Source organism: Manihot esculenta, chromosome 13, assembly GCF_001659605.2.
Source record: "Manihot esculenta cultivar AM560-2 chromosome 13, M.esculenta_v8, whole genome shotgun sequence".
Classification (NCBI taxonomy): Eukaryota; Viridiplantae; Streptophyta; class Magnoliopsida; order Malpighiales; family Euphorbiaceae; genus Manihot; species Manihot esculenta.
The window spans coordinates 32,687,860-32,701,544 of NC_035173.2; the positions used below are offsets into that span (position 1 = coordinate 32,687,860).

The 13,685-nt window shown below is 27.1% G+C and overlaps 1 protein-coding gene across 4 annotated transcripts; it reads left to right on the top strand.

Moving 5' to 3' along the window:
• The first annotated feature begins 2,706 nt into the window (after positions 1-2,706).
• Positions 2,707-6,838, top strand: LOC110628998 (RNA-binding protein L). Of its 4 annotated transcripts, none has more exons than XM_021775825.2 (10): positions 2,713-3,123; positions 3,684-3,746; positions 4,073-4,157; positions 4,279-4,350; positions 4,562-4,637; positions 4,851-4,902; positions 5,642-5,733; positions 5,826-5,895; positions 6,258-6,343; positions 6,505-6,838. In XM_021775825.2, the coding sequence occupies exons 1-10, from the start codon at positions 2,788-2,790 to the stop codon at positions 6,605-6,607; spliced, it is 1,035 nt and encodes a 344-aa protein (XP_021631517.1). In that variant the 5' UTR covers positions 2,713-2,787; the 3' UTR covers positions 6,608-6,838. The 4 variants fall into 4 exon arrangements, with proteins under 4 accessions (XP_021631520.1, XP_021631517.1, XP_021631518.1 ...); XM_021775826.2 differs by having other exon boundaries at positions 2,715-3,123; positions 4,565-4,637; XM_021775827.2 differs by having other exon boundaries at positions 2,716-3,123; positions 6,565-6,838.
• Positions 6,839-13,685: the final 6,847 nt, after the last annotated feature.

Here is a 13,685-nt window from a genome sequence, read left to right on the forward strand (position 1 = left end):
GCCATGGAAGTTTATGCATGATAGAGATTATAATTTGCATAGTGTTTATTCTTTTCTTTTTGCTGTTGTTTGGGTACATTTTTCAAGGGTTTAATCATTATAAGTGTCTGCTTTCATATAGGGAGTTCTCATTGCTATTGTATCATATAATTTTATTTTTTCCATGCAAACACTGTAACAGCCAAAATTGTGTCTTTTCACTTCTACAGATCTGTAATTGCTTGCCTTTTACACTACAAATTTTGATGTCACTAACAGTGGCAAGTGAACAGCCTCTTAGCTTACCTGATGAACCATTTAACCCTTATTTATAGAGCTCTTTTCCATTTTCTTTTAATCCATGACCTTTCTCATATCTTTTTCAAGTTTTAACTCTTCCTACAATAGTTTCTTTTTCTATTCTAAACATGCATTTACCCATGTTTACCGATATTTTTTATTCTGTGGTAGGTTGTGACTTTTGTTGCTGCTAGAGGCGCTCATTTTTGTTGTTTTGATGAGTATATTATTTATTCCATTTCACCATATATATTCAGCTCTCTATGATTGTTTTCATTGAATTTCATCTTTCTGTTGATTTCTTACAAAATTAGAACTTGTTCATCCTCTTTTAATATTTAAGGTTACCTTGCATTCTTTATTATTTCTTTACTTTTTTCCCCATTTTAAATATTGGTGTTAACTTGAATATGTGAAATCTTTTCCTTTTGATTTTTTTGATTGCATTTCAAATAGACTATTTGCAAGTGTGTGTTACTTGCAATATTTGAAAACTACATTGGTAGAGAGGTTTCTCAGTTTAAAAAACTTGGGAAACTATACTGGAAAATACACATTTTTTACAACAAATGAAAAATGTTCTCTAAGATGTGTGGTTTGGACATATTAAAAACTGATTAAAGTGTATACTTTAAAAAGTACAAAATTTATATTTTCAATAGCATGTTTACACCTTTTTGACAACAGATGAAAAATATTTTTTAAGACGTGTGGTTTAAACATATTAAAAACTGATTAAAGTGTATACTTTAAAAACCATAAACAAGTTTTCATCAATATGCTGAAAAGAGTACCAATAGAAAGATTATCAATGAGCTACTTGTGTTGCATTTCACTTTAATCGCTAATTATTGTTCTATTTACTTAACTTATAAATAAAGAGTGAAATTGCATTTCATTCTCTTCGTGTATAAGCAGGAAGTAAAATTCACGTGTAAAGCAACCATCAAAAATATTGATTTAACAACATGATGGTGGTTTAAAGTCTACCCTAATTGTAAGAGTAGCATAAGAAATTACAACAACACAATTTGGTATAACAATAAATGTGGCATGTTAAAAGACACTCCAGTACCTTAGTATTTTATTTATATTTCTGATTTATCTTTTTGCAAATAAGTTTAGATTATTTCCATCATGCTCCCAATTTTTTTTTCTATAGATACAAGCTGAGCCTTATTGTTGAAGATACAACTGGGGTTGCCGCATTTGTAGTTTTTGTAAATTGGCTTCTGATCTTATTAGGGTTCCTACTGCTGCATTAGTGCAAAGTTCAAAAGATAAAGTTTTAATCCCATAGTTGTCACAAAAGTTTACAATATTGAAAAAATATTTCAAATTATTTTGAGTTCTCAAGTGAAAGATGCATCTAACGTTATTTTTCGAGTAACACAAATATTTACCGACGAGGATACATCAATGAGTTCTTAATTGATTGTTACACCTTCAAAATCACATAGCACAATATTTGTTTAGAGTTCTCTTTTAAAAAATATCAAAGAGTATACTCGAAAGAAACATGACTTCTCTAATATTAAAAATAGTGATTTTTCTGCTCCTGCATTAAGTATTGTGTCTTCTCAATCAGATCCATCGAGTAGTTCAAAATTAGCTAATAATTTAACTCTCAGTCAAATTGACTTTTTATATTATGTGATACTAAAAAAATATGAATTTTACTTATATTTTTATCACAGAAAGAAAGTAAAGAAAGAAAGCTCTTCAACTGATGTTTGCATGTTTTGATTCCAGTGAATACTGAATTATATAATATAAGACGTTTTCACATTTAAAATTCATATATATTTAAATTTTATTTATATTATTTTGATAAAGACGAGATGAAGAAAATTTGAAAACTTAGTATATGTTTTATATATAAAAATTTTTGAACTTTGTCTGCATGTTTATGATAGTATATGTTAAATGGATAATGAATTTATTTAGATTATGTTAAATAAATGTTTAAATTTAATATAATTTTATTTTTAAAATAGATCAAAATTAAATTATTTCTGCAGCATCGTGAGAGTAATATTCTAGTTATTAATAGATGGCAGAATAACTAAAAATAATATTATTATTTATAATTTAAAATTAATTTATAATTACAATATAATATATATATATATAACTATTTTAACTATTATAAATATGTATAATTATGTTAAAAGTATATGATTTTTAAAAAAATTGAAAATATAATTATAAATTAATTTTTTAAATTTTAGTTTGAAATGATTATAGTTTTGTGATAAAAAATTAAAAATAAAATAAAATTAATTTAGTATAATCTTAATCCATCTAATATAATATTTCAGAATTAAATTTGGATCGAAATTATAATACAAAATTTTACTGCAATTATAACAAACCGTAACAGACTTTGGTGAAAGAAGAAAAGAACCTGTTTATAAAGAAACGGGCTCACGAGCCCCTCGGCCCAGTCGTATGCATGCTTGCGATTAAGAACACCAAACCCCAAATCACGAGCCTGGATTCTCTTCCATGGATGAAAGCATGGCTGCCTATTACCCGCCACCACCGCCCGGTCACTACCCCACCTACTACCAGCCGCCGCCACCACCTCTGCCTGCGCCTTCTCCTGCTCCTGCTCAACCACCGCCGCTGCAGCCTGCTTCATATAATCCTCAGCCACAGCCACCTCCGCCTTTTGCCTCGTACTCTCTTCCCTATGCCGCACATGCCACTCACGATCTGGTGCGTACGCTCTTCGTGGCGGGTCTACCAGAGGACGTCAAGCCTCGAGAAATCTACAATCTTTTCCGGGAATTCCCTGGTTATGAGTCTTCTCATCTTCGTAGCCCTACACAGACTTCTCAGGTACTCGTTGTCCTTATATATTGTTGTATGCTTTTGCTTGATAATTGGGTTTTAAACGGATCAGTGCCTTTTTGCTTTTGTAAAACTAGGAGTTTTGGTTCTGATGACAATGCAAATAACAGATTGAAATTTGTTAGTTGAGGTTTTGTTCAATAATGCCCTAGTTCAGAGTGTCACGTACCGAAGGGTGCTTTGGTTGGGGAAAGCATTCTGCCCGTGACAAGAGAAAGCCTTGTTTGGTGTTGATATGCTGTGTTATGCCCTACACTGGATGTCTATTGTTAGATATTCACTCTATGAAGTTTATGGATTTGAACATTTTACTGGCCTACAAATGAATTGAACTTCCTCAAAGGAAGATTTATTGTAATTAGAATAAGATGGAAGTTTTGAAAATAGAAGCGAGGGTTCATTTTTCTTGTGTTGCATTATTAAAGTTCTTCAGAAGTAACTGCATTGCAGAGCGAAAATGAGAGACAGGTTCTGGTAATATGTTTTTCTCTTTTTTTTTTCCTTCCGTTGAATATATGTACTCTAACATTGTATTGCGGTGGTGGCAGCCATTCGCCTTCGCCACATTCATGGATCAACCATCTGCAGTTGCAGCTATGCATGCACTGAATGTAAGGAGAGTTTTCCATGTTTGTTCCTTTAAAATATTTTGAATGCTTGAGAAGTTGTTTCATATGAAACTTATTTTCATCATATTTAAATGAGAGAAAAGTCTGAGAACATATCAGATAACTTGAACATTTGCAAATTTTTATGCAAGGCATTAAAAAGTGAGTCTTTTTTAGAAAAATTGTTATCGAGGTGGATTGTTTTATTTTCATTCTTCACTTGTAACCATAGTTGGTAAAAACTGGTGTAACAGAGGCACCAGCAAATAATGCAGAACATTAAATGTGAGTGTAACCTGACTACTCTTGGTTCCGAACATTGATTTCAGGGGATGGTTTTTGACCTTGAGAAGGGGTCAACCCTATATATTGACCTTGCAAAGTCTAATTCCAGATCTAAGCGCTCAAGAACAGGTTTATTGCTCTTGCAGATTATCATTCCTGTATTATCTGGTATACTGGTATATATATATACATATCATTGATTTAACTTATTTCAAACTGCATTTGTCTACTTGGTGTTTTTGAGAATTAGATGATGAATGGTCCGGCTTGGATAAGAAAGCTAAAGCTTCCCCATCAATACCATGTGGCACTCTTGATTCAGGTAAGATGACTGTCCAAAATATCTAGGATTTGTGGAAATTTGTTTCTAATTATCTTTGTGGGTCCCTTAATTCAGTTATATTTCTGCACTCTACTCTTATTAGTTGTGTGTTGCTTCTGTTATCATGGAATACAAATAAGTTTACTCAATCACATGGAGGACACATTCTTCTAAAAGCTCACATTGCACGTTTTGCACGCTTGGGCACTAGCAGGTTTTGGCAGCGTTCACTTGCCTGGAATGGGTAATACTGCTTACAACACGATTGGTTATCCATCTGCACAAAGGTTGTCTGCACTACTTGAGCACATCTTTATTTGGAAGCGACTATTTCTAGCTCAATTAGCACATTCACTTGAATTGATTACTTCTAGCTGAAAGGTCAAGGGCTTAGTAAGCCCTGTTTCCTATAGTGGGAGTACAGTATGCCTTTTTTATAACCTTCATTTTTTTGTCTATTCAAGCCTTTCAAGTGACTGTTTATTTCTTGAATCACGCAGTCATGGGAACTTTGATGGCCGAGTTGCAAGTGAGTCAACAGGGGCAAATTTGGTAAGATATTTCGTTTTATATAGATTTCTGCAGGTCGCTTCTTGCTTGCCCCTGTTTTTCCCCTTGAAGATGAATTAACATGTTGTGCTTGATTGTCTATTACTCAGCTATTTCAAAATTCAATTCCAATCCTTTATGGTTGAAAAGTTTACCTTCTCTTCCTGCCCCTCTAGATTTTAAAATTTTTTATCCTCAAGGAAGAAATGGCTTCCTATAGTTTTTAGGATAAGAAATTGCTGCTATTAATTATACAACGCAATCATTCTGATGCTGACACATCATGTCTGGATGATTCAGATATAATGTACTGTTTTCAGTCCTTTATTGACGTCGATTTTCAGTTCATGATGCAAGCTCCTCATATCTAGAATTCAACTCGTGAAACCTTTTCTGGTATAGAAATTCCACTAACGTTTTTATATCATAATTCAGCAGCACCAGGAAATCGGAGAGCTGATACTAAATAGATATTGGGAATAACTATGGCTACCTGAACTCATTGTTCTTGATGCTTGTGCACAAAACAACCATGTCCAAACTTTTTTTTCCCAGTCGGAAAATGCTTTATTTGTGTATTCTAGGCCTTGTTTAATTTGCATTTATTGTAGAACCTTGCACATTGTAATCATGTCATGGATCCATTTTAGATCTGTATACTTAGGTTCATGTCAAATAATGGGACAGGATGTCCATGTGATTGGAATTGTCAATTCTGATTGTGAATGTTCTTCACTGACAGACTAATTCTTCAGCACCCCCATGTCCAACACTTTTTGTGGCCAATCTGGGGCCAAATTGTACAGAGCAAGAGCTAACTCAAGTGTTCTCAAGGTAAGTGCTATTGTTTAGTCATTAAAATATTCTAGGCCTAATATTCTGTCGATTTTTTTTGAATTTTCACTTTTGTCATCTTTCTCCTTCAGATGCCCGGGGTTTTTGAAATTGAAGATGCAAAGCACTTATGGGTCTCCAGTTGCATTTGTTGATTTCCAGGTACTTATTCTAGTCTAGTCTTTCTCTTTCCTTTTCGAACATGTCATTTTTTCCCCTGGCTTGGCAAATGGCAATAGCATTCTGTTATAGGTTTTGCTGGGTTTAACTCTGGGTGCGGATTGTTCTATTCCCTATTGGCATTTTCTGTTAGTTTCTGTTCATTTTTTCTTGTTCTACAAAATTAATCGGTTGTATTTGCAATGTAAATGGGCGCACAACCCCATGCCCCTCCCCCCCCCCCCCCAAAAAAAAAAAAAAACCTTTCCTTTTTGGCGTTCTGAATGTACGAGAAGAGGGGGGTTATTGCTATGCTTTACTTCTGCCGTATTGAATTTCTCATTTGTTTTTCAAAATCTGTGCAGGATACTTCCTGTTCAACTGGTGCCTTGCATCATCTGCAAGGCACAATTCTCTACTCATCACCAGCTGGTGAAGGCATGCGGCTAGAGTATCCTTTTGAAAATTTCTTTTGTGTCTGTTTGGGAGGAGGAAGAAAATGGAGGCAAGGAAAGAAAAATGAGAGGAAATTTATTTATTTCGTGTAGAACCTATTTCTTGTTTTCCTCACATTTTCACTATCCTTTCATTTCGTCCCTCGACCAAACATAGCCTAGTGCTTTTTTTCCCTACAAATTATATCCGGCAAGTGTTGCTTAATAAGAAACCTAGATATGCAAAATCACGGATGGGAATGCGAAGGAAGCCAAGGTAATTGGACAAAAGTGTGGAAGAGCTCTTGGTTGATCATGCAAATGCAATGCAATGCAATCGGTTAGATGCACTTTCAAAGTATTCTTGTATAAACAGTATGTTGTTTGAACCATTTATAAACCTTTAATTTCCTTGAAGGTATAGATTTAAGATGAATGTAAATTTTTGTGTTTTAGGTGAAAATTTTAACGTATCTTTAAATTCAAATGTATCCAAATGAAGTCTTTAGGAGTGAGCCCTGACATTCCATACTTGTGAGCTCTAGGTAGGGTTGATGTGAGAAGTGAAACTTTGAGCATGCCATTTGAGGAAGAAAAGAACAAGTGAGGATTGAAATGGAATGGTGGGAAAGCAGGCTTCCATAACTTTAATTTTCATGAAAAATAATAGTATTTGATAAATTTACTCAAAATAGTAAAGAAGAAAATGGGAAGTTTATCTTAGTAAAGCAATCCCATCCCATCAAAATCACATTAATCCCAAGTTTGACATCAAATTCAAATTTATTGAAACATTACAAGTCAAATTATGAATTGTTGGACTCCATTGAACTTAGCCATCAAGAATTCAACCAACGACAACCTCATTGTACATTGTTATGACTTTTTTTGCAACCTTAATTGTCAATCCTTTTATCTAAACATCATATAAATACAATGTATCTAACGTTTGTAACTCTCAAATAAGAGACAATATTCACTGAATTTTGAATCCTCACACTTATTTTTAAATAAATATAAAGATAAATTTACTTTAAAAAAAAAACACAGAAGTAAATATATTTTGTAGGTAACATTTAAAATTAAATATTTATTACAAAGTTAGTGTTTTAATTAATTGTATAGGAATTTCATAATAAGTATTTAATGTTAATATTGATTTTTATATTATTATAATAAAAATAAATAAATAATAACATGATTGATGACGAAGCTAAACCCAACCACAATCAAAGAGTAGAAATGTGTATATTTTATTTTATTTTTGTCATTGCAATGTCCACCTAAATCTTGACTTTATTGGCTCAATAATTAGACGGCCGGCTTAAGTAGACATCCTTATCTCCATATTATATTTTTTGTTTTCTGGCGATTCCACCAACGTTGTTTGTCTTAGCAAATATCTCCCCACTTCTTCTTGTTCTTCGTCTTTTCAAATTATTAATTAAATAATTTTTTTTAAAAAATAATTACGATTCATGTGTTAAATTTTAAATTTTCAATTGGAGAGAATAAATAAATGAAACGTAGAAAAAATAAAATTTTAATATTTAAAGTGCAGAAATAAACATGTGAAAATAGTTCAGGACGCAAATAAGATAGATTATAAAAAGATATAAATTCAAACTAAAATTTATTTAATTTTTTAAAAAATTGAACATGTGTCTAGATTTTAAAAATTATTTTTTTCAGATAAAACTTTCAAAGTCCAAATAAAATTAGTTAAAAAAAGTTCAAAATAAGATTTTTTTTTTTTTTTTGGCCTGTGTTATAATTAAAAATGATAAAATAAAATAAATTTCCATGTGCCACGATTGCCCATCATCACCAACTGCATTCACTTGATGACCAAAGCACTTTCTTGGAAATCCTGAATTGTGAGAAAATGAAAATCGAGAGAGATGATGGTCTTTGGCTTTGCGTTTGGCTTTTTTACAAGTCAAATTGCCCACTGGCCTGCCTGCGCCGTTCATCATTATTAAAGAGGTGATTTCGCCGTAATCAAGTTATTCATAAATTATTTAAAATTTGATTTGATAAAAACTTTAAAAAATCTGAGTTTTAATTATAATTATGAGATAATTAAGTTAATTAAATTCATAAATAAATTATTTAAATAAATTGAATTTAATACCGTAAAAAATTAAATTCAAACTCTAATATTATAATTTAAATTATATCGTAAAAATCTAAATTTAAATTTTAATATTATAGTTAAAATTGAGTTTGAGTTAGCATTAATTCATAATTCAAGTTCTTCTAAATTCTATTTATTAATCACACTCTAATGAGAATAGTCTCTAATGATGGACTAATCCTTAATATATATTTTTTTTTCTTTTTTTTTTTTTTGAGATCAATCCTTAATCCTTATTTTATGCTTAGCTTTTGCAACTTTTTCTTTCCTCTTTTTATTTATTTTTTCAATAAAATAATGTTTATAAAATAATTTTATACATAAAAAAAAAGATGGGAATTAAGAAAAATAAAGGGATTTAATTCAAATTGTTTGTATATTAATATTAATTTGTTTTAAAAAAAATATTATAATCTAGACTACACAATGTGGTAATTTATTCCCTTCTTTTAGCAATCCAATAATTATAATTCATGAATAAAAATATTTATCTTTTTATAAAAATAATATTAGAAATTTCAATCAATAATGAGACTTAGGATTTGGCCTTTATCATGTTTAAGATTGTAATTAAATATAATGATTCCTTTTTTAAGTACAATTGATTCTTATTGGATATAAATTTTAAATTATTATAATATTTTTATTTAAATAATTTATAAAAATTATTTAAAAATGATATTGATTACAAAGTTAGAGCTAATAATCTCTTCTTTTTTTTAAAAAAAAATAAATAAATATTTGGCACCATTTCTATTTGTCAACTAGTTAACAGCTAAAACTCACTATTGAGGCATGAACTTGTGACAAATAAATAATTTAAAAAAATAATAATTTTTTTAAATATAATATAAAATTATTATATTTTTAATCATTAATTAATTATTAAATATTTATAATAGTATTATTTTTTAAAAATAATTTAACTAATTTAATTAATTAATTAAAAGTCATCTTATCTAAATAGATTATATATGTACACTATTTCAATATTAATAGAATTATTTTAATAGAAGATAAATTATTAAAATAATTATATATAAATTGATATATGTGTATATATGTATAATTATTATATAGTTTAGTCACTAATTAATTATTAAAGATTTATAAGAGTATAAAATTAATTTAATTTAATTTAATTTATTGACGGTATATATTTAATTTTCATTTATAATATTATTATTTTTGTTAGATTTAAATTAATTAAAATAAGGACTAAATTATTCAAATTTAAAAATATAAAAATTAAATGATAGGATTTATTAAAATATTTAATTTTGTTATAAAAAATTTCAAAATTAACTGTAACTTTATTTTCGTCCACAAGTTTGGACATTTTAATCCATACATTTTTGCTAAAAAAATGCAGTTATATTCGATTAATGAGGGTATGTTTGTCTTTGTCTTCCTTAAAGGTTTGACATTCAACCTGTTTATGATACTTGAAAATATATATATATATATATATATAGCTTGAAAAATTATTTATCTAAATTTGATTAATCGTAAATTAAAAAATTTTTTATATATAAATAAATAGATTTTTACATGAATATAAATAGAATCTATTTCTATAGGTCACAATATTCCGAATTCATCTAAAAGTTTTTTATTTTTAATAGCAAACAATTTCAATAATGGTTAGATTAAATAATTATATTAAATTTTTTAAATATATATATCTATATTTAAATTTATATATAATTAATAAATGAATTTATTTATTTATTTATTATATAAAAAGGTCTAAAAAATCTTAAAACGGCACGAGTTAAGAAATTGTTATAAATAATTTTAAAAAATAAAATTCACCATCTATAAGTGAAGATGACTCAAGATAAAATAAATTCAATTCGTCACAAAATTGAATTATATTTATAAATAGCTCACGATAAAATAATTTTAATCCGTTGCAAAATCGAATCATACGACTCCACAATGGTAACAAAAAATACTGATCCAAACTCTACCGAAACACCGATACAGCAATAAAAATATTGATTTACGTAGGGTGAACAGTATTCAATTCAAATCGAAAAATCGATCGAACCAAATCAATTTGAAAATTTAATTTGATTTTTTATATATTTCAGTTCGATTTGGTTTTTAATTTTAGAAATTTCAATTATTTCGGTTCGATTCGATTTTGATCAGAAAAATCAAAAAAATCAAACTGAATCAATTAGTGATAATAATATATTTTTTCAATAATATGGAGAAATTAAATCATATTAAAATTAAAATATTTTAATTAAATTTCAAAATATTAAAAATAAAGTGTAAAAAATAAAAAAAATTATTAAAAATGAAACCGATTAAACCGAATTGAATCGAACTGAATCAGACCGGTTCGGTTTGATTTTCATAAACACTAAAATTTCAGTTTTCAGTTTATTCGATTCGGTTCGATTTTAAACTGAACCGACCGAATGTTCACCCCTGGATTTACTGAATACTAGAGGCGAAAATCACTATCAAACCTGAGAATAATTGTACAGATTCAATTAGAAATCGTCCAACCAACCTTTGCATGTGAAAAATAAACAAATCAAATCTCTAAAGACAGTAGACTAGGAGCTATTAAACTGACCCTACAATCTAAAGAATCAAATCTAACGTTAATCGCGAATTAAAAGATTTATTGCCACTGTATACCAAATTAAAAGTTAATATGACCTTTTCAATTTCATATGGTTATAGAGTAACTGTAATAAAATTAACCCAATTCAAGCACTAGTCTCATACTAGAAATATTGACGGTGATAAAAATTATTAAATTATCTTCAATGAAAAAATCAAGCAATCACTGCTAAAATAAACTAAATTAAACGAGAAAAACAAAACAAAAAACACCAAGACCGTCAAACATCCTCCACCGGTAGACAGAGGAGGCGGACGACCAAAACCAAACTAGCCACCTGTCTTTTTTATTCTCTCTATAGGAGCTTCTCAATATTTTATAAATGATTTTTAAACTTATTTCCATATAAATTCACTTTCCATAATCGTACGCATAAACTATTACGATTAACTTTAAGAATATTTTTATAAATTAAAAATTAAAAATACATATATATTTTTATAAATAAATTAACCTTACATTTATGACATACTCAAATTTAGTCCTTTGAATTTCATTAATTGTATTTTTTTTAATAAAAATTAAAAATTAAAAGAGAAAAATCTAACACTTTTATATTTATTTAAATACACTTACTATTAAATTAAATTTTTTATTTTTAAATTGAATTTTATATTTTTAATATAAATTTAAAAAATAAATATTTACCCATTAATTTAATATTTATTATCAATCTTCATGGACATCCACCGTTGATATTATCAAAGATCAATGACAGCCATTAACACTTTTATATTATTTTCTTAATTTTGTTGTATATTTTTCTAAAAGAGGAGTTTTAATTTTCATAATATTATTATTTTAAAAAATCAGAATACTTTTTTTTTATTTTTTAAATCCTTTTTATTCGTGATATTTTATTGATAATGAAAGGTAAATTATTTTTCGTAATATTAAAAATTATATAAAATAAAGAGAGAAAAATAAAATATCTGCACAAACATAGTAAACAAATGAAAAAAAAGGCCGCCTTAATGTGAATAAATAAGTTAGTAGGGCCAGTTAATACGAAATACCCATATTATCCCCAAATTTCTGAAAGAATAATAATATTTTTTGAGGACAAAAAAGTCCATCCACACAAATCGTTATTGCGTGGAGGAGGGAAAGTCAATTCCTAACGGTATCTATCCACCGACCACCGACCTACTTTTTTTTTTTATAAGGGTGGTGTGAGGGTGGGGTCCAATAGAGAGGTGGGCCTCACTGTGATTCTCACCACGTGGAGCCCACATTCTTATTAGAACCCGGCAAACTATACCTGACGCTATAATTTCACTTGTCAAAAAATACAAAATTATCTAAAATTAATTTTACCATTTTAAAAAATTATTTTATGAAAAATTATAATTTAATCCATAATAATAACTAATTATTTTTATATTTTTAAAGTATATTAAATAGTCTATATAATTTTAAAAACTCAATTGAAAATTTCTTTTATTAAATTTTAATATTATTATGGCTAATTTTACATTATTGATGTTAGTTTTTTCTCACCTTTTGAAAGTGTAAAAATTAAATTAAAAAAATATTTTAATTAAAATTTTAAAATTATAAAAATTATTTAATATACTTTTAAAAACATATATGCTAACTAATTAATTTTGATATCATAAAAATTAAATAATATTTTTTTATTTAAATGAATTTATATAGTCTGCAAGCTGACAATATATTTCAATTATATGTATATATATTTTATTAATTGAAATAATCATAATTTTGAATAAAAAATTATTATTTAATTTTATGTTATGAAAAAATTTATTAGTTATTTTTTATTTTAATAAATAAACTAAATATTTATAATATTTTAAAAAGTTTATTAATTAATTTTTCTTTTAATTTTAAATATTTTATTATTTAGTTTATATAATTTAAAAAATATTATTTAATTTTTTTATATTTATAAAAAAATAATCTCTTTTATAATATTTAATAGTTAAAATTAATGAAAAATAAATCAGTAGATTTTTTAAAATATCATAAATATTTTAATATATTTTTAAAAATAAAAATGCTAATTAATAAATTTTTTTATATTATAAAAATTAAATAATAAATTTTCTTTAAATAATTTAATACCGTCAAATTAAAATTCATTTATATTATTTATATATATATTTTTTTTAATTTATTGTAGCATATAAAGATAAGATAAATATGGCAGAAATTCAAATATTAAGATAAGATATCCACATTTATTAGATGATTTACTTTATAAAGCACATATCAAAGATAAAATAAGAAAAAATTTAATATGTTTTGATTATATTCAATGTATTACATCAAATACTCAAATCAAAGTTATATTTTTAATTTATTCCACAATATTCATTATTTTTAAAAGTATTGCATAATAGTTTTTTATATTTAAAAATGTTTTATAAAATTTCATGAAGCTATTTTTTTTTATTTTATAAAATATTTGAAAATTAAGAAGTAATTTTTCTGATTTTTCATTTTTATTTATACTAAAAAAATAACTTTTGTATAATTTCTTAAAAATCTGTCTTATCAACTTTTTAATTATTTTACTTTTATAATGATAGACTAATTTTAAAAAATTATAAAA

Excerpts from the sequence above, each read along its gene's own strand:
- LOC110628998 (XM_021775825.2), top strand. The coding sequence starts at position 2,788 with ATGGATGAAAGCATGGCTGCCTATTACCCGCCACCACCGCCCGGTCAC. Across the intron at positions 3,124-3,683 it reads GCCCTACACAGACTTCTCAG|CCATTCGCCTTCGCCACATT; the intron begins GTACTCGTTGTC and ends CGGTGGTGGCAG. Across the intron at positions 3,747-4,072 it reads CAGCTATGCATGCACTGAAT|GGGATGGTTTTTGACCTTGA; the intron begins GTAAGGAGAGTT and ends CATTGATTTCAG.